This window comes from Ranitomeya variabilis, chromosome 5, assembly GCF_051348905.1.
Source record: "Ranitomeya variabilis isolate aRanVar5 chromosome 5, aRanVar5.hap1, whole genome shotgun sequence".
In the NCBI taxonomy this organism is placed as follows: domain Eukaryota; kingdom Metazoa; phylum Chordata; class Amphibia; order Anura; family Dendrobatidae; genus Ranitomeya; species Ranitomeya variabilis.
In genome coordinates, this window is record NC_135236.1 from 171,902,673 (window position 1) to 171,927,733 (window position 25,061).

Consider the following 25,061-nt stretch of genomic DNA (forward strand, 5'->3'; position numbering starts at 1 on the left):
GGGTATATTGGTGCATACTGGTTTACACTGGGTATATAGGTGCATACTGGTGTACACTGGGTATATTGGTGCATACTGGTTTACACTGGGTATATTGGTGCATACTGGTTTACACTGGATACATTGGTCCACACTGGTTTACACTTGGTATATTGGTGCATACTGGCTTATTACACTGGGTATATTGGTGCATACTGGCGTATTACACTGGGTATATTGGTGCATACTGGCGTATTACACTGGGTATATTGGTGCATACTGGCTTATTACACTGGGTATATAGGTGCATACTGGCGTATTACACTGGGTATATTGGTGCATACTGGCGTATTACACTGGGTATATTGGTGCATACTGGCGTATTACACTGGGTATATTGGTGCATACTGGCGTATTACACTGGGTATATAGGTGCATACTGGTGTACACTGGGTATATTGGTGCATACTGGTTTACACTGGGTATATTGGTGCATACTGGCTTATTACACTGGGTATATTGGTGCATACTGGCTTATTACACTGGGTATATTGGTGCATACTGGCTTATTACACTGGGTATATTGGTGCATACTGGCTTATTACACTGGGTATATTGGTGCATACTGGCTTATTACACTGGGTATATTGGTGCATACTGGCGTATTACACTGGGTATATTGGTCCACACTGGTTTACACTGGGTATATTGGTGCATACTGGCTTATTACACTGGGTATATTGGTGCATACTGGCTTATTACACTGGGTATATTGGTGCATACTGGTGTTATTGGTGTACATTGGTCCACACGTCCTGCCCCTCCTTAGTAGCGATGATATTATGCCCTGCCTGCACTGCCTCTCCGCCGTGCTAGGGGGCAGCACTCCTCCGTCGCTCCTCGGCCTCGGTGTTCCGTGTACTCTCCCGGAAGCAGCTGCTAGGCCGGGCGCGAGTAGCAATCAGATGAGCCGCTAGCCGCCGGTGACTAGGCGCTGCAGGCCCGGGAGATCAGGGCAGGGGCCGGCCATCGCTGCTCCGTCCTCAGGTAGTAGCTTTCCACCCGCAGGCCCGGGTCGCCCCAATGCCAGAGCAGGGACCGAGGATGAACGGCTTCTCTCTGGGGGAGCTCTGCTGGCTCTTCTGCTGCCCGCCATGCCCGAGCCGGATCGCTGCCAAGCTGGCCTTCCTGCCCCCGGAGCCCACGTACACGGTGCGGGAGGCAGAGGTGACCCCGGGCCAGGCCTGTGCGCAGGGGGACGAGCAGAGCGAGCCTGCGGCCTGTCCCCAGCCGCCGTGCAGCCTGCACCTGACGGAGAGGGCGGACTGGCAGTACTCGCAGCGGGAGCTGGACGCGGTGGAGGTGTTCCGCTGGAGGACGGAGCGGGGCAGCTGCCTGGGCTGCATGTTCGTGCGCTGCGCCCCCGGGAGCCGGTACACGCTGCTCTTCTCTCACGGGAACGCGGTGGACCTGGGCCAGATGTGCAGCTTCTACATCGGCCTGGGCTCCCGGATCAACTGCAACGTCTTCTCCTACGACTACTCCGGCTACGGCGTGAGCAGCGGCAAGCCCAGCGAGAAGAACCTGTACGCGGACATCGAGGCGGCCTGGCATGCGCTCCGGACACGGTACGTACGGTCTGCCCGGGGGGGATGGGGTCACCCTGCAGGAGTCATCAGGGGCTGCCCAGGGAGGATGGGGTCACCCTGCAGGAGAGTCATCAGGGGCTGCCCAGGGAGGATGGGGTCACCCTGCAGGAGAGTCATCAGGGGCTGCCCAGGGAGGATGGGGTCACCCTGCAGGAGAGTGATCAGGGGCTGCCCCGGGGAGGATGGGGTCACCCTGCAGGAGAGTCATCAGGGGCTGCCGGGGAGGATGGGGTCACCCTGCAGGAGAGTCATCAGGGGCTGCCCAGGGAGGATGGGGTCACCCTGCAGGAGAGTGATCAGGGGCTGCCCGGGGAGGATGGGGGTCACCCTGCAGGAGAGTGATCAGGGGCTGCCGGGGAGGATGGGGTCACCCTCCAGGAGAGTCACCAGGGGAGGATGAGGTCACCCTGCAGGAGAGTCATCAGGGGCTGCCCGGGGAGGATGGGGTCACCCTGCAGGAGAGTCATCAGGGGCTGCCGGGGAGGATGGGGTCACCCTGCAGGAGAGTCATCAGGGGCTGCCGGGGAGGATGGGGTCACCCTGCAGGAGTGTCATCAGGGGCTGCCGGGGAGGATGGGGTCACCCTGCAGGAGAGTCATCAGGGGCTGCCGGGGAGGATGGGTGTCACCCTCCAGGAGAGTCACCAGGGGCTGCCCAGGGAGGATGGGGTCACCCTGCAGGAGAGTCATCAGGGGCTGCCCGGGGAGGATGGGGTCACCCTGCAGGAGAGTCATCAGGGGCTGCCGGGGAGGATGGGGTCACCCTGCAGGAGAGTCATCAGGGGCTGCCGGGGAGGATGGGGTCACCCTGCAGGAGAGTCATCAGGGGCTGCCCGGGGAGGATGGGGTCACCCTGCAGGAGAGTCATCAGGGGCTGCCGGGGAGGATGGGGTCACCCTGCAGGAGTGTCATCAGGGGCTGCCGGGGAGGATGGGGTCACCCTGCAGGAGAGTCATCAGGGGCTGCCGGGGAGGATGGGTGTCACCCTCCAGGAGAGTCACCAGGGGAGGATGAGGTCACCCTGCAGGAGAGTCATCAGGGGCTGCCGGGGAGGATGGGGTCACCCTGCAGGAGTGTCATCAGGGGCTGCCGGGGAGGATGGGGTCACCCTGCAGGAGAGTCATCAGGGGCTGCCGGGGAGGATGGGGTCACCCTGCAGGAGAGTCATCAGGGGCTGCCTGGGAGGATGGGGTCACCCTGCAGGAGAGTCATCAGGGGCTGCCTGGGAGGATGGGGTCACCCTGCAGGAGAGTCATCAGGGGCTGCCGGGGAGGATGGGGTCACCCTGCAGGAGAGTCATCAGGGGCTGCCGGGGAGGATGGGGGTCACCCTGCAGGAGAGTCATCAGGGGAGGATAGGGTCACCCTGCAGTAATGTCATCAGGGACTGCCCGGGGAGGATGGGGTCACCCTGCAGGAGAGTCATCAGGGGCTGCCGGGGAGGATGGGGTCACCCTGCAGTAATGTCATCAGGGGCTGCCGGGGATGATGGGGGTCACCCTGCAGGAGAGTCATCAGGGGCTGCCCGGGGAGGATGGGGTCACCCTGCAGGAGAGTCATCAGGGGCTGCCGGGGAGGATGGGGTCACCCTGCAGGAGTGTCATCAGGGGCTGCCGGGGAGGATGGGGTCACCCTGCAGGAGAGTCATCAGGGGCTGCCGGGGAGGATGGGTGTCACCCTCCAGGAGAGTCACCAGGGGAGGATGAGGTCACCCTGCAGGAGAGTCATCAGGGGCTGCCGGGGAGGATGGGGTCACCCTGCAGGAGTGTCGTCAGGGGCTGCCGGGGAGGATGGGGTCACCCTGCAGGAGAGTCATCAGGGGCTGCCGGGGAGGATGGGGTCACCCTGCAGGAGAGTCATCAGGGGCTGCCTGGGAGGATGGGGTCACCCTGCAGGAGAGTCATCAGGGGCTGCCGGGGAGGATGGGGTCACCCTGCAGGAGAGTCATCAGGGGCTGCCGGGGAGGATGGGGTCACCCTGCAGTAATGTCATCAGGGGCTGCCGGGGAGGATGGGGGTCACCCTGCAGGAGAGTCATCAGGGGCTGCCCGGGGAGGATGGGGTCACCCTGCAGGAGTCATCAGGGGCTGCCCGGGGAGGATGGGGGTCACCCTGCAGGAGAGTCATCAGGGGCTGCCCGGGGAGGATGGGGTCACCCTGCAGGAGAGTCATCAGGGGCTGCCGGGGAGGATGGGGTCACCCTGCAGGAGAGTCATCAGGGGCTGCCCCGGGGAGGATGGGGGTCACCCTCCAGTAATGTCATCAGGGGCTGCCCCGGGGAGGATGGGGGTCACCCTCCAGTAATGTCATCAGGGGCTGCCCCGGGGAGGATGGGGGTCACCCTCCAGTAATGTCATCAGGGGCTGCCCCGGGGAGGATGGGGGTCACCCTCCAGTAATGTCATCAGGGGCTGCCCCGGGGAGGATGGGGGTCACCCTCCAGTAATGTCATCAGGGGCTGCCCCGGGGAGGATGGGGGTCACCCTCCAGTAATGTCATCAGGGGCTGCCCCGGGGAGGATGGGGGTCACCCTCCAGTAATGTCATCAGGGGCTGCCCCGGGGAGGATGGGGGTCACCCTTCAGGAGTGTCATCAGGGGCTGCCCCGGGGAGGATTGGGGTCACCCTCCAGTAATGTCATCAGGGGCTGCATCGAGGAGAGGATGGTGATCATGTCGTCATATGTGTCAACTAAGGGGCTTAAGGAAGACCCTGTAAAAGTCATGTCCTCACAGGCCACATGGGGCTTCCAGTATTGGTGACTACAGGAATTGTTCGGCACTGATGCCACGCTGTCTCCAACCTACACTATTTTGTAGTACTTGTCACTATCGGTCACATTCCGCACCTGACCATGGGTTATTGGGGGTCCTCAGACCATGTGCTACCTGTAACCACAGGTCACACTCTGCACCGGACCAGGGAGTGCTGTAGAAACCTCTGACCCTGGGCTTGTCGTGTCACCATAGTCCTCTCCTCCCTTGCATGTTGCCATGGTGCTCTAGGTCACTCACTGCTTTTTGGGTGGTTTCTGGTTTGTATCTTTTTCTCAGCCCTTTCATTGGCCCCATCATGGCTGGTCACAGGCTCACTAGTCCAGTGGTTGTCAGGGTGACCCCCACCCCTGTAGTTGTCTTGTCGCCAGGGTGGTTACATCTCGTGTGTAGACCCGTGGGTGGCACTGCTCGCTTCCTGGTTATACTATTTGGTTTATTGCTGGCCTCATTCACACCTAGTGTCCCTTCTCTATTCTGGCCACTGTTTTTGAGTTCTGTTGACCAGAACCAGGGTGAGCAGAGCTTGTAGGACACGTGGCCAATGCTTTTCATTTGGGTGACTCCTACCTGACGCTCACCTCTACAGGGCACCTTATGGTATCATGCTACATTACCATGCTATGTGTTAGCCAATCATTCCTGCCTTATAAAGGGAGTAATTATAGTGACAACATTTCGGATGGCTGCTATTATGCCGATTACTAATGTAATTAGTCCATGCACGATGCTCCCGATAGACAAGATACTGGATACATTGGGACAGAGGGTCGCCTCTTCCATAAAACCACTGGAGGGGGCAGCCCACATAATGTGGGGGGTGGCAGTGGGACGTTGCTGATAGACTGGAGATGCCCCGTTCTGCCTCATCACCGGGTGTAGATGGCCACGCTCCAGTAAATTGGTAACTTTACCATAGATGTGGCGTGCGGGCAGTCATTCTACTTTTTACACAGGCTCCAGAAAAACATGGACGTCCCCAATTCTGTTTTGTTGTGTCGTGCTAGGCACTCCAGTAATTGTTTCTGGAAAATAGCTTTTTTTGTCTCGTGATTTATAAGTCTTTTCCTTGGAGGACAAGCTCAGAACTGTGTAATTATACGTTTCAGAGTAATGAAAGTCTTTGTAATGTAAAAGGAATTATCTTGGTAGAAATTGATGGCAGGAGATGCTGCCAAGCTCAGATCGGAGGGGCCTAGGGATGCCCTAATTTAAGTTCATCAGTACAAAAATGTTGTAGTGCTGTGGCTTTGTTGGTAGATCCTCACATTTGAAGGGGATTGCTCCAATCATCATTTTTCACTTGGGGTGATCAGCTGACTGCTGGGGGAAACACATGGAGATGGGACCTTCAGCTCCCGGGGACTATATGATGAGGGCACAGATGGCCGGTAGTCCGCCCTGCTTACCTAGTCTACATTACTTGTGCTAAACATCATCTCTGCTGACTCCCCCTCTCTAAAGTAAATGTAGACATTAGATAACCGCATCGGCAGGTGTAGCAGCTGTCCATAGGGGCCATTGTGCTTTTCAGCTTTCTTTTCGGGATGAGAATAGGGCTGCTTAGATCGGTTTTCTCATCCCAGTTGATCAGAGACCACCTTCATTCTGTCCGAGCTCATCACCACCATATACAGAGATACTTAGCTACAGACCAGATGTTCTGGCCGGCATAGACTTTACAGATGCCTATGGGCTGACTGTTTGGGTCAGGTCGGGACTTGTATTTGTAGTGCACCCATAAGATCCCCATCTGAATGTGACCCAAGACAAAATCATACATTTACTGCGGTTGTTTTCATTCCTGAATGCGATCTTCTGTGAGATAACGTGCCCGGCGATGCCACGGCCGCTGATGGGTAATTAGGGCTATGCAGATATGCGGGAGATGCCAGCAGGCCATTACTAGCGATCGGTTTCACAGCTCGGCTTGTGCAGCATTCCCATGACTTTGTGTTCATCTCCCATAGGTATGAGTAATTGTTTTAATGACGTTAATAGGATGTGCTCGGCTTCTCATGGAAGGAAGCGCGTGTATTCTTGTATTCCTCTTTCCCTGTTTGTGAATGGTTTGTGCTCCTCATTTCCCGCTGACCACATTTACGCCGGTGTCTTCTTGTGTCGGGTCCCGGCCTGTGTAAGGATTTGTTATTTCTAGTATCTTCATTGGAAAAGGTTTTATTCTGCGGATGTACACGCTGCTCTCTAAGTACTGCTATGCTAAATAGGCAGTCAGAACTCTGCAGTGATGGAGGACAATGTGTATATCTGTAGGTATATGTCATTTCCTTCTTGTTAGTGTTAAGAATAAATAATAAATGGGATATTACAGCAATACCTGGTGACCAGACGCCTTAATGGGACTAAAAGCATTACATGTTATTTTTAAGCAATGTATTATTTATTTCTCACATCTGTGTATTAAAAATACTAAAATACATAGATCTCTTGTAATTTTCATACTGGCCACTGGGGCTTTTTAGACAGTTGTCTTCCTATTGTTTTAGGAAACAACACTTGTACTTAGCCAGAGTGGTCAGACCCCCAACTCTTTCTTTCTTTGTTTAACCCCTTAACGACCGTTGGTATGCCTTTTAACGGCCGTGATTAAGGGTACTTATTCCTCAGTGCCGTTTTTTTAACGCCGCTGGAAAATAAGGATATAACACACACACACACCCACCCCAGCATTGGAAAATCTTTGGGGTCTCGGCTACTTGGGGGTAGCTGAGACCCTGGAGAACTTGATTCGGGTAGGATTTTTACCATCCCCAGTCTTGTGAACGCTGTTATTCACCGCGTTCGCACAAAAAAAAAAAGTCTGATTTTCCATTTCTATTTCTTCTGATATGATCTAGCACATCAGAGGAGAGAGAAATGGGGTCCCCCGGACCCTCCGGCTCCATCCCTCGGCCTTCTTCGTCATCTTCCTGAAAGCAAATGGCTGGCGCATGTGCAGTGCGCCCACCGAGATCTGCCGACCGGTACCGGGCAACAATAGATTTTTTCCTATTTGTTTATTTTGATCACTGTGATCAGTCAAACAGTGCTCCCTCCCTTCTGAGCCCTGCCATGCGCCCAAACAGTGGCTTTCTCCTACATACGGGCTATCGGTGTACTCAGGAGAAATTGCACAGCAAATTTTGTGGTCCAGTTTCTCCTGATTCCCCTGTGAAAATAAAAAAAAAAAAAGTTTGGGTCTAAAGTAAATTTTTGTGAAAAAAAGTAAAATGAACATTTTTTTTTCCTTCCACATTGCTTTAGTTCTCGTGAGGCACCTGAAGGGTTAATAAACTTCTTGAGCGTAGTTTTGAGCACCTTGAGGGGTGCAGTTTTTAGAATGGTGTCACTTTTGAGTATTTTCTGTCATATAGTCCTCCCAAACTCACTTCATATGTAATGTGGTTCCTAAAAGAATGGTTTTGTAAATTTTGTTGGAATAATGAGAAATCACTGGTCAATTTTTAACCCTTATAATGTCCTAACAAAAAAAATTGTTTCCAAAGTTGTGCTGATGTAAAGTAGACATGTGGGAAATGTTTTTTATTAACTATTTCGTGTGACACCACACTCTGATTTAAGGGCATAAAAATGAAGTTTGAAAATTGCAAAATGTTCAACATTTTTGCCAAATTCCTGTTTGTTTTTTTTCATTAATAAATGCAAGTCATATCAAAGAAATGTTACCACTAACATGAAGTACAATATGTAATGAAATAATAATCTCAGAATCACCGGGATCCGTTAAAGCGTTGCAGAGTTATAACCTCATAAAGGCACAGTGGTCAGAATTGTAAAAATTGGCCTGGTCATTAAGGGGTTAAGTGTCTAACATCTGCTCTTGTGATTGGTGGATGCTGTGCTGTCTGCTCTCTATAGAGGTGTTGCCTGATAATGGGCATGCGAAAAACTGTTTCTGAAAGTACAAGAACTACAAGTCTAAAGAAAAGCCCCAGATACCAGTGTGAAAAATATAAGATGACTAATTGTCTGTATTATAAATATCTTAATAAGAAAAATTACCAAACATGTTTTAAAAACGGCTGTAACACACCCTGATTTGTACATTGCATCATTTTCTTTTCCCTCCAAAATTAATGAAACCAAATACTTCTTGACATAGCAGCTAGTTGCCGGTGTCTGGCTGCTGTATGACTTGTCAAATGTGGGCATCATTCATGACGTTTCTTTCTATTGATTATAAAACCCTAGAGCTGAGCCATTGCCAACTATTGCTGCAACTTGCTGTTGGCTCGGAGTCCCGGTGAAAATGCCAAGAATGTCTCCTCTTGTGCTGTCCGTGTATGACCTGCCGACCTGCCAGGTGATGGCGCATTCTGTATCAGCACTGTGTGGATACAGACTTCAGATGCCCACAGGTGTAAAGGGCCTAATGGGCCTAATGTATGGCTGAGGGCAGAGACTTCAGATGCCCATAGGTGTAAAGGGCCTAATCCTCCTTATATATGGCTGGGGGCAGAGACTTCAGATGCCCATAGGTGTAAAGGGCCTAATCCTCCTTATATATGGCTGGGGGCAGAGACTTCAGATGCCCATAGGTGTAAAGGGCCTAATCCTCCTTATATATGGCTGGGGGCAGAGACTTCAGATGCCCATAGGTGTAAAGGGCCTAATCCTCCTTATATATGGCTGGGGGCAGAGACTTCAGATGCCCATAGGTGTAAAGGGCCTAATCCTCCTTATATATGGCTGGGGGCAGAGACTTCAGATGCCCATAGGTGTAAAGGGCCTAATCCTCCTTATATATGGCTGGGGGCAGAGACTTCAGATGCCCATAGGTGTAAAGGGCCTAATGGGCCTTATGTATGGCTGAGGGCAGAGACTTTAGATGCCCATAGGTGTAAAGGGCCTAATCTTCCTTATATATGGCTGGGGGCAGAGACTTCAGATGCCCATAGGTGTAAAGGGCCTAATCCTCCTTATATATGGCTGGGGGCAGAGACTTCAGATGCCCATAGATGTAAAGGGCCTAATGGGCCTTATGTATGGCTGGGGGCTGAGACTTCAGAAGCCCATAGATGTAAAGGGCCTAATCCTCCTTATATATGGCTGGGGGCAGAGACTTCAGATGCCCATAGGTGTAAAGGGCCTAATCCTCCTTACATTTGGCTGGGGGCAGAGACTTCAGATGCCCATAGATGTAAAGGGCCTAATGGGCCTTATGTATGGCTGGGGGCTGAGACTTCAGAAGCCCATAGATGTAAAGGGCCTAATCCTCCTTATATATGGCTGGGTTCAGAGCTGTCGTGGTTCCATGGCAGTGTCCATACTCCGAGAACAGCACATGTAACTGGGACCAATGTATTCTGCAAGAGATGAGCATGAACACAGGTTACATGCAGGCCATGCATGTGGCGGAGTATATGCTTCCTGTCAATAGGAGTATTTTTTATGTTTGGATGAGTCGGATGCAGGGCTCCACAAGTGAGATCTCCTTCTTCCGGCCCAGACTGGTATTTACCCTGCTGCTGCCTCTCTGTATCGCTACATGTGACGTGGGTGGTGTGCTACACATGCCACCTACCATGCATCCTGGGATTTTCCTTCTGTTAAATAATTGTTTTTGACTCCTTGTATCCAGTGTACCATAAAGTGTTTTTTCCGTTTTGTACAAAGTTTGTCATGCGTATTACTTTGCTTGTTATATCATCTTGTATTTTGCATCTGTCCTCCAGTGACTGGCAGCGTGGCACCGCGGCTCCTGGTAGTTATGGCTCAGGGCAGGTAAGGTGAGAGGAGCAGACAGGGCTGTGGGCTCAGGTCTCCCTCCGTTGGGCTATGTGCTGATGACACTTCATTGCTTGTTAGACTCTCCGGTAGCCTGAGGCCATGTGAAGTCCTAAGAAGCCAACAGGCTGCGGACTCCGAGTTTCTGCAGTATTTCTGATGTCCTAGTGCTCTGTGTGATGCTAAAGATGTCGGCTTTCTGCTCTCACGTATAATTACAGGGCATTTGCTACCCCAGAGTTTCCTTTGTGTCCTGCTTTTAATTTGGTAGGCCCCCTATTATCTAAGGGCCTTGCGTCCTTATATGTTTCCCCTCTTCCCTGTCTGTATTAGGCCATAAATCTTGCGATGATGGAGGTACTTAAAACAATTGTTTAACCCTCAGCTTGGACTTTCCTGGTTTGTGTCTTCACTCCTGAGCTGCAGATCTTGGGATATAAGGTATTGGTTCCCCATCACTGTAGACATCTGTAGTGCAGGCCCTGGCTTGTTGGGAACATGTTTAGTCCCAAGTGGTAATACTGGAAATAAAAGATTCTCTATTGCCAACCTCTGCGCGGGGGTCTCTTCATAGCCGCTCTCCTGATAAATGGATGGCCTCAAAATGGTCTTCACGCAGCCTGTCACTCCCTGCTGAGAGGTATTGGGGCAGAGCTCTTTACATGACTATTTCATGCCAACTATCAGCCAGACGGCACACTCGGGGTGGGTTTTTTTGGCGTTTTTTTTGCTTGGATTGTGGAAAGGTCCATAAATGAGCAATCCACACTGGCCTTGCTTGTGGCCATATTTATTTTATTAGCGTCACTTGTAAGAACGATGGCACAACGTCCATATTTATGAGGAGTCGGAAGGGACAACTATCGATGAACACCCATTTCACCCAAACATTTAGTGGTGTCTACGAGGGTCTAAGAACTCTTCGCTGACAAATGATATTGGGGGAAGAGAAGCATCGGGAGTGTTATATCTCAGTGCCTGATTCTTTTCTTCTTGCAAACGATGCCGGCGGCGGCGCAGAGATGCGGGCGGCGCAGAGATGCCGGCGGCGGTATAGAGATGGCGGTGCAGAGATGCCGGCTGTGGTGCAGAGATGCCAGCAGCAGTATAGAGATGGCAACGCAGAGATGCCAGCGCAGAGATGCCAGCGGCAGTATAGAGATGGCGGTGCAGAGATGACAGCGGCAGTATAGAGATGGCGACTCAGAGATGGCAGTGCAGAGATGCCAGCAGCAGTATAGAGATGGCGGCGCAGAGATGCCAGCGGCAGTATAGAGATGGCGGCGCAGAGATGCCAGCGGCAGTATAGAGATGGCGGTGCAGAGATGCCAGCGGCAGTATAGAGATGGCGGTGCAGAGATGCCAGCGGCAGTATAGAGATGGCGGTGCAGAGATGCCAGCGGCAGTATAGAGATGGCGGTGCAGAGATGCCAGCGGCAGTATAGAGATGGCGGTGCAGAGATGCCAGCGGCAGTATAGAGATGGCGGTGCAGAGATGCCAGCGGCAGTATAGAGATGGCGGTGCAGAGATGCCAGCGGCAGTATAGAGATGGCGGTGCAGAGATGCCAGCGGCAGTATAGAGATGGCGGTGCAGAGATGCCAGCGGCAGTATAGAGATGGCGGTGCAGAGATGCCAGCGGCAGTATAGAGATGGCGGTGCAGAGATGTCGGCCGCTGTGCGCACACTTGTTTGTAACTGCAGAGAAAAGTATGATTCTCTTCAGTTAAGCAGCTAGGCCATGTAATGTGTATGGCGGTCTTTATACTTCATACTATTGTCAGGGCTTGAGGCTTTTCGCAATGACCCATGAGTAATGCTGCTCGCCATCAGCCAGTTATGATGAAACACATGCTTTGCTTTCTGCATGTAATGAATAGCTGAGGTTATTGATTGAGTACGGATACAATATTTTATTTTCTCTCTTCCTGGCTGAAGCATTAGTGCTATTAATTGACCTGCTGACAAAGTCCCTCTTAATAGATGTTTTCCTGTTAGATTATATGGTTTTTGGACCCAAGTGCTGTGTGTCTTGGCTTTGGTAAAAAGCATCTGTCACTAGACACCACATCAAAAGTCAGTAGAGGGCTCAATAATTCCCTATACAATTGCATATCTAATTGAGCCATCAAGGCACCTCCTATGAGCCAAGTGGACTTGTATATAGAAACGGCCATTTGATGTGTTGAATACTTCTAAATTGTGAGGCCTGATCCCAGCCCAGTGACACTCCTCCTGTTTAATGGCAGCTTCTTTGCTCGAAGTCACACAGCAAAAGAGCTGTCCGTCAAGCAGCAGAATGCAGCACTTGGCTGGAGTAGAGCTGGAGTGACCGAGGCTTGGGAAGAACTTCTGCGCCCCAAAAGCACTTCAGCCTCATTTGCATATCTATTCCAGCTTTGATTTCTCCATAATGGAGGAACGGACTGGCCATGTGAAGGTATTGCTGGACTTGTCTTTGGAGCAGATGTATGCGCATATGAATAGTTTGGTGGGTGAAAACCTGCTGGCAGTTTCCTTTAAGCAAACTATATTCCTTGGTTTTCCTTTTATTCCTTGATCTCTTGTCTAGAAAGAAGCCATAAGGCCATAATGTGTTCTTCTAATATTGACTGATCAGTACTTCCTTCCTAATTTTACAATAGTCTTAAAAGATACACTGCTGTTAGATGCCCAAAATTCATCAAGGTCTGTGCGCCTTTTCATGAGTTTTTCATGTATCTTGCAGCTGTGGGAGAAGTGCACATGATAGACACATTACTGAATATGATGGGCTGCACTTAACTATGCCCCTGGTATTATCACTGGTGGTCAGGTCTTACCTGTCAGTTCTGTACCCCATTTATTGGAGTAAAATCAGTTTGGACATTGGAGGGAACCTGTCACCAGTTTTCGTGTCTCTGCACAATTGCCACCACCTTTATCTGCTCCTTCGCTGCATTCCACAAATATCTACAATCTCCCGACTCCCCCTGTCTAGTCTCAAAAATACCATTTTAATTGCTCTTGCGCTGTATTTAAATGAGGATGATCCAGTCCGATGGGCGTCCTCGCTGCGGCATCTGTGCCCCTCTCTGCCCCTAATCGCAGTCCTCTGGGTTTGATTGACATCAATGACACGTCCTCTGTCCTCCACAAGGAAAAATGACATTTTGCAGGCGCACTTTGTTCTGCCCTACTGCTGGCAGAGTATAAAATGTCACTGTGCAAGTGCCGAACGACGTCATTCCGGCTCCACCGTACCCTGCCACCGGTAAGGACAGGAATGCCGTCACTTGGCATTTGCGATGTTTAATGCTGTGCCCGCAGTAGGGCAGATCAAAGTGCTATGCGCAGGTGCGGAATCTCGTTTTGCTATGGTGATGACGCAGGATGTGCCGTCCATGTCAATTAAAGCGGGAGGACAGGGACCTGTTGGATCTGACACTCTCATTTAAATACAATTTTATTTGCTCCCGCACTGTATGTTTGGAAGTGTACAGGGGAAGTCAGGAGACAACATATTTGTGGATTGCCGTGTGGGAGCAGATAACGGTGGTGGCATTCGTTCAGAGACACAAAAACCAATGACTCATTCCCTTTAAGAATTGTTTAAATTAAAGATCCAGTATATTCATATAAGTTGGCTGTTCCTGCAGCCCCGCGCATTATTTCCTGCAACTCCTATCCAGAAAAATACATTGCATAAATTTCTACAGAAAATTTGCCACATGAACAAACCTACCGTAAATTACCAAGCCGAACTTTTGTCACTCCAGTAGCAGTTAGGCTGGAGTCACACTCAGCATAAGACAATACGGTCTGTTTTTTACGGCCGTAATATGGAGAAATGTTCCCAAAATAGTTATCCATATGTCATCCGTAGGCAGGGTGTGTCAGCGTATTTTGCGCATGGCATCCTCCGTATGTAATCCGTATGGCATCCGTACTGCGAGATTTTCTTGCAAAACCGACATCTAATGGATTTATGTGCTCAAATGTTCGGTAAAACCTATATATATATATATATATATATATATATATATATATATATATATATATATATATATATATATATATATATATATATATATATATATATATATATATATATATATATATATATATATATATATATGTAGTTATATTTAATTCAGCGCGATATCTGTGAAAAGCCGGTAATTCAATTGCCGGCTTTTAATTTCTCCTTCACAAACCCGACATGATATGAGACATGGTTTACATACAGTAAACCATCTCGTATCCCCTTTTTTTTGCATATTCCACACTACTAATGTTAGTAGTGTGTATGTGCAAAATTTGGGCGCTGTAGCTGCTAAAATAAAGGGTTAAATGGCGGAAAAAATTGGCGTGGGCTCCCGCGCAATTTTCTCCACCAGAGTGGTAAAGCCAGTGACTGACGGCAGATATTAATAGCCAGGAGAGGGTCCATGGTTATTGGCCCCCCCCGTGGCTAAAAACATCTGCCCCCAGCCACCCCAGAAAAGGCACATCTGGAAGATGCGCCTATTCTGGCACTTGGCCACTCTCTTCCCACTCCCGTGTAGCGGTGGGATATGGGGTAATGAAGGGTTAATGCCACCTTGCTATTGTAAGGTGACATTAAGCCAGATTAATAATGGAGAGGCGTCAATTATGACACCTATCCATTATTAATCCAATTGTTTGAAAGGGTTAAAAAACACACACACACACGATTAAAAAGTATTTTAATGAAATAAACACACTGGTTGTTTTAATATTTTATTGCTCTCTCAATCCATTTGAAGACCCTCGCTTGGCAAAATAATAAACCCACAAAATACATACCCTCTGATGAACTGTCAGGTCCCACGAGGTAATCCATCTGAAGGGGTTAAAATATTTTACAGGTAGGAGCCCTGCTAATGCAGCTGTGCTCGTGCCTGTAAGCCCCGGCGAATGAAGGAAATGTAGGTCAATGACCTGTAGTTACCTTCAGTCGCGGTGATGCGCCCCCTGGTGGATGTCCTCATATGACCTGGAGCGTGGGAAAAAGTTCCCAGGCTGCAGTTCATGAGGACATCCAGCAGGGGGCGCATCACCGCAACTCAATGTAAGTACAGATCACCCTGATTTCCTTTCAGTACCCGGGGTTTTTACAACCACGAGCGAGTGCTTTAGCGCAGCTCCTGGCTGTAAAATGTTTTAACCCCTTCAGATGGATTTACTTCGTGGGACCTGACAGTACATCAGAAGGTATGTATATTGTTGGTTTATTATTTTGCCAAGCGAGGGTGTTCCGGATGGATTGAGAGAGCAATAAAATACTAAAACAACCTGTTTGTTTATTTCATTAAAATACTTTTTAATAATGTGTGGGGGTGTTTTTTAACCCTTTCAGACAATTGGATTAATAATGGATAGGTGTCATAATTGACGCCTCTCCATTATTAATCTGGCTTAATGTCACCTTACAATAGCAAGATGGCATTAACCCTTCATTACCCCATATCCCACCGCTACACGGGAGTGGGAAGAGAGTGGCCAAGTGCCAGAATAGGCGCATCTTCCAGATGTGCCTTTTCTGGGGTGGCTGGGGGCAGATGTTTGTAGCCAGGGGGGGAGCAATAACCATGGACCCTCTCCTGGCTATTAATATCTGCCGTCAGTCACTGGCTTTACCACTCTGGCGGAGAAAATTGCGCGGGAGCCCACGCTAATTTTTTCCGCCATTTAACCCTTTATTTTAGCAGCTACAGCGCCCACATTTTGCACATACACACTACTAACATTAGTAGTGTGGAATATGCAAAAAAAAGGGAATATGAGATGGTTTACTGTATGTAAACCATGTCTCATATCCTGTCGGGTTGGGGAAGGAGAAACAAAAAGCCGGCAATTGAATTACCGGCTTGTCACTAACACCGCTGCGTATTTCTCGCAAGTCACACTGCTGGTCCGTGTGTAATCCGTATTTTTCTCGCCACCATAGACTTTCATTGGCGTATTATTTGCGCAATACGCTGACAAACGCAGCATGCTGCGATTTACTACGGCCGTAGAAAGCCGTATATGTCGCCGTAATATACGGCAGATAGGACCAGACCCATTGAGAATAATTGTGCCGTTTGTTTGGCGAGTTTTACGGACGTATTTTCTGCGCTCTTAGGTCCGTAAAACTCGCTAGTGTGACTCCAGCCTTATTGGTTAAAAAAAGACCTAGGTCCATAAAGCTCAACCTTTCTCCACCACTCTTGTCATTAATTTAGTTATAACCCACAATGTTATGTATTAAGGAAATCATCCTGCCCTTTTTAAAAATTGTCGGCATCTGCCATTACTGCCTCCTGTGGTCGGCATGCCACAGTCTGACTGCTCTAACTGTAAAGAACCCTTTTCTATTTAGCTGCCGGAATCGCCTTTCTTCCACTCGTAATGAGTGCCCTTAGTCCTCAGTATGGTCTTTGGAAGGAATAAGTCATGTGCCGTCCTCTGTACTGGCCACATATGTATTTATACATGTAAATGAGATCTCCTCTGAGGCGTCTTTTTTCCAAGCTAAACAAGCCCAATGTTTCCAACTTCTCATCTTATGAGGGGCCTTCATTCCTTGTAATCTAGTTGCCCGCCTTTTGAACTGACTATAAACTTCTGAATATCCTTTTTAAAATGTGGAGCCCAAAACTGGATCCCATATTCTAGATGTGGCCTCACCAGTGATTTATAAAGGGGTAATAATACGTTGGGATCATGGGATTTTGTCTCTTTTTATACATCCTAAAATCTTGTTTGCTTTTGCGGCTGCTGCTTGACATTGAGTACAGCTGCTCAGCTTACCTGTAACCGGAATACCTAAGTCCTTCTCCTGTTCTGTAGTCCCGAGTATACTCCCATTTAATGTATATGCAGCAATAGGATTACTCCGTCCTAAGTGCATTACGCTACATTTATCTACATTAAACCTCATTTGCCAAGTGTTTGCCCATTCAGTCATCTCATCCAGATTGTTTAGCAATTTTGTAATGTCCAGGTCAGATCTTAATATCCTACATAGTTTGGTGTCTTCGGCAGAGACTGACACTTTACTCTCAATCCCATCCACAAGGTCATTAACAAAGAGGTTAAAAAGAATCGGTCCAAGCACCGATCCCGATCCCTGCGGTACCCCACTACTGACTATATCCTATTTAGAGAATGTATCATTTGATGATTTTGTTTCCTGTCATTAGCCAATTTCTTACCCATCTGCATATAGTTTCCCCCAGTCCTTGCTTCTGTAGCTTCAGTATAAGGCTGTTATGTGGAATCTGTATTAAATGCCTTTGCAAAGTCCAGATAAATCACATCAGCCGCATTACCAACATCCAGATTTGCACTTATCTCCTCATAGAGACCCAACATGTTAGTTAGACACGACTTATTCTTCATGAATCCATGCTGGTTGTCCTTTATCATATTCTCTGCAATATATTTCTGCAGGTCTTCTATTATAATGCCCTCAAAATGCACACTGCTGATGTCAGGCTTACCGGGCGGTAGCTGCCCGGATCCACCTTCTTACCTATTAATACCACATCCATCCTCCAGTTCTGTGGCACCAACCCTGTTACAGGGGAGTCTAAGGCCTCTTTCACATTTCCGTTTTTTGCCATCCATCATTATGGTTAAAAAACAGATCCGGCAAATGTGCCCGCAGGTTGCTTTTTTTTAGCCATAGACTTTTATTGACGACGGATTGCGATGGATGGCCACACATCGCATCCGTCTTGCAACGGATGCGTCGTGTTTTTGTGGACCGTCGTGACGAAAAAACGTTCAAGGGAACGTTTTTTCCTCTGTCGGATCTGCCATTTCCTACTGTGCATGCGTGGCCGGAACTCCGCCCCCTCCTCCCCGGACTTCATAATGGGCAGCGGATGCGTTGGAAAACTGCATCCGCTGCCCACGTTGTGCACTATTTTGCACAACGTCCGTCGGTACGTAGGGCCGACGGTTTGCGACGGCCCCGTACCGACGGAAATGTGAAAGAGGCCTAAGACTTAGATACATCGGTCTGTCAGTTACTGAGCTCGAACAAACCCGGTTGTTAGAAACCTGGGTGATAGAAAAGGTGGTTCACTCAGACCAATCGGGCTTTATGCCTAATAAATCCACTGCCATCAACTTAAGAAGGCTATTTCTCAATATGCAAATACCGGTGGATAATGCTGGCAGGAGAGTGGTAGTTTCCCTCGATGCACATAAGGCCTTCGATAGTATAAAATGGCATTACTTGTGGTCGGTGCTGAGTCGCTGTGGGTTTGGGCCAGTTTTTATATTATGGGTAAGATTAATATACTCACCACCTGTGCACTTGACCTGCTCCCATCCCACTTCATCCCAAACCTCACCACAGTCTTCATCCCAACCCTAACCCATCTCTTCAACCTATCACTAACTGGTGTTTTCCCCTCAAGCTTTAAACATGCCTCCATCACACCTATCCTCAAAAAGCCCTCTCTTGACCCATCCTCTTTATCTAGCTATCGCCCTATATCACTTCTCCCTTATGCCTCCAAACTACTGGAACAACATGTCTACCTTGAACTGTCCTCCCATCTCTTCTTGCTCCCTCTTTGACCGCTTACAATCTGGCTTCCGGTCACACCATTCCACTGAAACTGCCCTAACTAAGGTCACCAATGACCTCTTAACTGCCAAAAGCAAGCGACACTACTCTGTCCTCCTCCTCCTCGACCTGTCGGCTGCCTTTGACACAGTGGACCATTCCCTATTATTACAGACCCCCTCTCATCCCTTGGCATCACAGACTTGGCCCTATCCTGGATCTCATCATACCTAACAGACCGGACATTCAGTGTCTCCCACTCACACACCACCTCCTCACCTCGCCCCCTATCTATCGGAGTCCCACAAGGTTCAGTCCTTGGGCCCTGGCTCTTCTCCATTTACACCTTTGGCCTGGGACAGCTCATAGAATCTCATGGCTTTCACTATCACATCTATGCTGATGACACACAGATCTACATCTCTGGACCAGATATCACCTCCCTACTAACCAGAATCCCTCAATGTCTATCCGCTATTTCATCCTTCTCCGCTAGATTTCTGAAACTTAACATGGACAAAACAGAATTCATCATCTTTCCCCCATCTCACGCGACCTCCCCAACGAACCTATCCATTACAGTACATGGCTGCCCACTCTCCCCAGTCCCACAAGCTCGCTGCCTCGGGGTAATCCTTGACACTGATCTCTCCTTCAAACCACATATCCAAGCCCTTTCCACTTCCTGCCGACTTCAACTCAAAAATATTTCACAAATCCGTACATTCCTCAACCAAGAATCTGTAAAAACCCTAGTCCATGCCCTCATCATCTCTCACCTTGACTACTGCAACCTCCTGCTCTGTGGCCTCTTCTAACACTCTCGCACCCCTCCAATCTATTCTAAACTCTGCTGCTCGACTAATCCACCTGTCCCCCCGCTATTCCCCGGCCTCTCCCCTCTGTCAATCCCTTCACTGGCTCCCCATTGCCCAGAGACTCCACTACAAAACCCTAACTATGACGTACAAAACCATATGGAAGGAATGGGAGAGTGGAAGGGGATAAGGCATTGGGTTGATAGGTCAATTGATTTACAACGGGAATCTTAAATCTTATGATATGTTGCAGCAGGAATTTCAGTTCCCAGGGCTAAATCTATATCAATATAGACGGGTTCAGCATGCATTCCAGGCACAAAAAAGGAGAGGGCCTATAGTGATACAGACTGATCTCATGTTGGACTTTATACTTAATAACAATGGAACAAAGGGGGCAATATCTGAAGTATACGATGATCTGCTACACACCTTTTCTAGTAGATCACCCTATTAAGGCCAGAAGGAAGTGGGAGGCTGAATTGGGTGAGATAGAAGATGATAGGTGGGAGTCTATTTTAGAATATGTACCCAAGTTGTCGATGAGTGAACCTGGGAGATTGTCGAAATTGTATGTGATAAATAGGGCCTATAGGACACGTGACATGTTATTTAAAGCTGGGATGAGATCTAATTCTGACCTAGATGCTCTCAGTCTAAGGCGGGAATACTACACATGCTCTGGCTATGTCCCAGATTATTTTCGTGTTGGGTTGTAGTGCTGAATCGAATTGAGGTGACTTACGGGCGTTCTATTCCCAGGGATCCGGTGGTTTGTGTACTTGGGTATGTGGAGGAAATTTTAGCTGACGGTACTGCAAAAATGGCAATTGCTAGATTATTGTTCATTGCGAGGAAAGGGATTGCAAGGTATTGGATTAGGGAGGAACCTCCAACCAGACGAGAGTTCATTGCGCAAACGAATCATATTGTCCAGCTCGAAAAAAGTATATATAATAAGAGGAATAGGATGGGTCTTTTTCAAAAGTTGTGGCAGCCATGGCTGGATGGGAATAATTGATGGACTTTGGTACAAGATGTTAATGGTATAACATCTATGTACTGTTTACTCTCTTCTTTCCAACTTAGATAAGGGTATTGTATGGTTTGGTGTTGGTCTTCGGGGGGGGGGGGGTTATTTTCTTGTTAAAGCAAAACACGAATGTATTTTGTTATATGAGTGGATACCATTTATTGTGCTCAATAATTTATCTGATTAAAAAAAAAAAAATTTGCTCAGATGCAGGCGTACTTATTCTTGTGTTAAACTAGCTATATCAGGTGGTGAACGTTCATTTTTAAACTGTAAAGCGATGCGGAATATGGTAGCGCTGTATAAAAATGATTGTTTTCTTTTAAGAGGCTGATGCCATCTTTTTTCTTTCCTTTTGGCATTGATGTATTTATACAATTTTGGGGGATTTACTATATTTTGCAGATAAGCCGTGCCCCAAATTTTGGGGAGGAAAATAGGGCAAACCGGTTTTGAAATAAATGGTGGTGTATCTTATAGTCCACTTTTTGTTTTAGATTACCAGTGGGGTGGGGTGGCAGCAGTGGGGCAGTGTCGCTACTGCAGGACGCTGGTGGTGGAGGCAGAAGTGGGGCAATGCTATGGGCCCCAGGCTAGAAGTAGGGGGTGTTCGGCGGTAGGAGTGGGGCAATGCTGTGGGCCCCAGGCTGGAAGTAGGGGGTGTTCTGCGGTAGGAGTGGGGCAATGCTGAGGGCCCCAGGCTAGTAGTAGGGAGACATTTTGTGAGAGCCCGGAGCACCTGCTCTTTCCATGGTTTTCAATGTGGTAGACGTCAGGAAAATAGCCGGCACATGCGCAGATTGAGATTTCAGGAGACTAGATTTCTTTGCCAAGATCTCAATCTGCACACGCGCTGCCTCTGGTGGCCATTTTCTGAAAGTCCGCCACATTGAAAACCATGGGAAGTGCGGAGGCTCCGTGCTTTCACAAAATGTCGGTGGAGCCTGTCACCACTAAACATCCCACAGCATCCCTCCACTCCTGCCGACAGCTTCCTGCCACCCTGCTTCACCGCAGTCGGATTTTAAGATGCGCCCCCATTCCCCCCCCCCCAAAAAAAAAAAAAAAAAAATTGGGGGGAAAAGAAGTCCTTCTTAAAATCCCAAAAAGTACAATATTGTCCCTGTCAATTTATAGCTGACTTTGCTCTCTTGATTCCTCTTTTACATTCCTCATTGAGATCTTTATACTCCTGAAATGCTATTTCTGCGTTCTCGGCCTTCAGGATTTTGAATGCCCTTTTGTTTTAAAAAGTCTTATTAAACTTTACCCTGTCTTATTTATCCATAATGGTTTCTTTTTATTCCTGGCCATTTTATTACCAGAGGGTGTAAGGTTTCTACAAGATTCTAGTAGTATATCCTTAAATATGCCCCATTTATGGTCGTTATCCCCAGTTACCGTGATGTTGTCCCAGTCTATACGATTAAGCTCTTCCCTTAATTTGTTGAAATCAGCTTTCCTAAAGTCCCAGGTTTTGGAATTTCCCCTTTTGAATGTTTGGTTGAAAATTACTCTGAAATTTACCATATTATGGTCACTGCTTCCCAAATGGCTCTCGGACCTGTAGATCTGAAATTGTATTGTCTATTTGACCGAACCGGATCCGGCAGATTACCTCCCCTGGTTGGTTCATCTACCAGCTGAGAGAGATCATTGTCCTGAACTGTGGATAAGAAATTGGCTTTTAGCACAACCAGAAGATTCTATGTCCCATTGAATGGCTGGAGAGTTAAAATCCCCCATTATAAGGACCCTATTGCTGTTTGCTGCCTTTTTAATGTGTTTCAGCATTTCCTCCTCTACCTGTTCCTCTATATTAGGAGGCTTGTAGCAGACTCCAGTTAGCAGCTTTCCATTATTACCATCCCCATGTACATTTACCCATAGTGACTCCCCCCAATGTCTTCATTGAGCACAGGTCTTAATGTGGATTTTACCAAAATACTCACCCCTCCACCTTTCCTGTCCTTTCTGAATGTTGTGAAACCTTCTACGTTTGTCACCCAGTCATGGCTTTCATCCAGCCAGGTCTCTGTAATGCCCACCACATCGTATTCTGTGGCCCACAATAAGGGTCTCCATTCATTTAGTTTGTGAGCCTTCTTTCACTTGCCAGCAGACACTTAATACTATTAGCACATGTATTACTTCTATTTTCCCTACTAGCTTCATTTTTAAAAATCAAATTGATCTAAAATCTAGCATCTGATTTTATTTTTGCCCCCCAGTAAGTGATATGGAGAGATGCCAGCTGCTGCAGACAATTCAGTGTGACTGTAGAACTGGTTCCTCCGGTGTATGAAGTGCTGTAAGCGAGTGTTGTGTAACTGCTGCTCCCTCCGACGCCCATGAGGCAGCACCCTGCGCCTGATTGTTGGCGCTCATTGATTTCTAGTATTGAGGCCATTGGGCATGTGATGGGTGTTGCTGGGACTACACGCTGACTTTTCCTGGAATAATACTCCAGTTGCGACAGTTTGGAGCAGATATACTAATCCCAATCAAATATATACACAGTGTAAACTAAATAGATAGTCTGAATAAGCGCCAAATTTATCAGTGGCTGGATGATAAATGTTGAGAATCTTTAGACACTTTACATCACGTTAGTTTTGTTTTAGTCCAGTTTTTGTGCCAAAATTTAGCATCATAAAAGGAAATTGCCACCAGGTTTTTGCTATATTATCTGAGACCAGCATGATGTAGAGGCAGAGACCCTGATTCCACCAATGTGTCACTTACTGGGCTGCTTGCTGCAGTTTTGTTAGAATCACTGTTGTGTCTGCTGTAGATCTAGCAGTTGAGAATACTGAGCCCTGTATAATCGCGCCCGCAGCGTAGTAACACATCACTGGAATAAGGGTTTCTGCCCCTGCAGTATGCTGCTCTCAGATTACATAACAAGAAAGTGCTGACATATTCTTTGTCATGCCCCCTTAATGAAGCTGCCCTCCCCAGAGGACACAAAATAACTCTGCAATAATTTGTGCCAAAACTTGGGTCATTTTTCGAACCCTCCTTCTTGTAAATCTTCCCTTTGTGTTACAATCCACATGCCGTGTCCATGAGATATTTACGGTGAATGTATCAGTGAGAAGGTGATAAGATAAATTGCACACTAGCTGTGCACAACGCTAGCTACATATGTATCGGGACCTCCAGACTGCCCCCTGATGATAAATGTGGGGAGGACTGTTTTCCACAGGGGGTACCCCACTGCCAGGGGTGTCCAGCAGTAACCTTCCTCTGCCCACTAAAAGAATACAATTCTTGCTCGGTGCCCCCCCCCTCCGGCCATCTCCAATGCCTGGTGTGGAAAGGGTCAGTAAATGTAACCTGTGTGCAGCCATGTAACTTAGTACACCTGTCTGTCCTATGCGTTGTTAATATGGGGACCAGTCAGACCCTCGGAGAGAAGCTAAGGGACTGACATAGTTACCAGCAGCTTTAGTGGTCAGTATTCAGGAACGCTGGATAGAAGTAATGTGTTAAAGCTGTTCTGCAGCAGTCATTGTGCTTTATGACATTCCAGATATTAGTATAAGCTGTGTAATGGCACTTAGGTTGGTTACAGTTAAGCATTTCTTGAAAAGAGGAAAAAAATAATGGGACGATTTATTAAGACTAGCGGTTTTTTGAACACCATTCTTAACCCTTTCCTGACATGGCTATTTTCTGTTTGTTTTCCTAGTCTTTTTTGAAGAGCCAAACCTTTTTCATTAAGATTTTTTCCTCATTATGCTGTTTACTGATCAGGTTAATTTTATTTTTTACATTTTGAGAGATTGGTCTTTTAATATGGAACATATTATTCTTTGCGAGTGCCACTGTTCCCTTTATAAATCTAAGGCTATGTGCACACGTTGCGGATTTGGCTGCGGATTCGCACAGTCTTCCATCAGGTTTACAGTACCATGTAAACCTATGGATAACCAAATCCGCTGTGCACATGATGCAGAAAATACCGAGCAGAAATGATGGGTTGTATTTTCTGCAGCATGTCAATTCTTCGTGCAGATTCTGCAGCGTTTTACACCTGCTCCTCAATAGGAATCCGCAGGTGTAAAACTGCAGGTGGAATCCGCACACAAACCGCAGGAAATCCGCAGTAAATCTGCAGGTAAAAAACAGTTCTTTTTACCTGCGGATTTTTCAAAAACTGTAAAGAAAAATCCGCACCCTAATCCGCAACGTGTGCACGTAGCCTTAGGTTGTTTGACCACAGCAGTCAGGGTATGTGCACACGTCAGGATTTCTTCAGGATTTTTTTGCGTTTTTTTTTTTTTGCGGATTTCCCCAATATAAACGCTATAATACCGCATAAAAAACGCATACATTATGCATCCTATCATTTAGAATGCATTTTGCATTTTTTGTTCAAATGTTGCGTTTTTCCCCCAAAAAAAACGCATTCCGGAAAAAGAAGCAACGTGTTCATTATTTTTGCGGATTTTTTGTTGATTTCCCATGAAATTGGAGTGTCAGGAAAAAAAC

The 25,061-nt window shown here is 47.8% G+C and overlaps 1 protein-coding gene across 1 annotated transcript in view; it reads left to right on the forward strand.

The window, feature by feature from the left end:
• The first annotated feature begins 845 nt into the window (after positions 1 to 845).
• Positions 846 to 25,061, forward strand: part of ABHD17C (abhydrolase domain containing 17C, depalmitoylase) — a 42,694-nt gene continuing 18,478 nt past the window's right edge. The window contains exon 1 of the mRNA XM_077263504.1: positions 846 to 1,607. Coding sequence (XP_077119619.1) covers positions 1,063 to 1,607 — 545 coding nt within the window. The 5' untranslated portion in view covers positions 846 to 1,062. The remainder of the gene's footprint in view (positions 1,608 to 25,061) is intronic.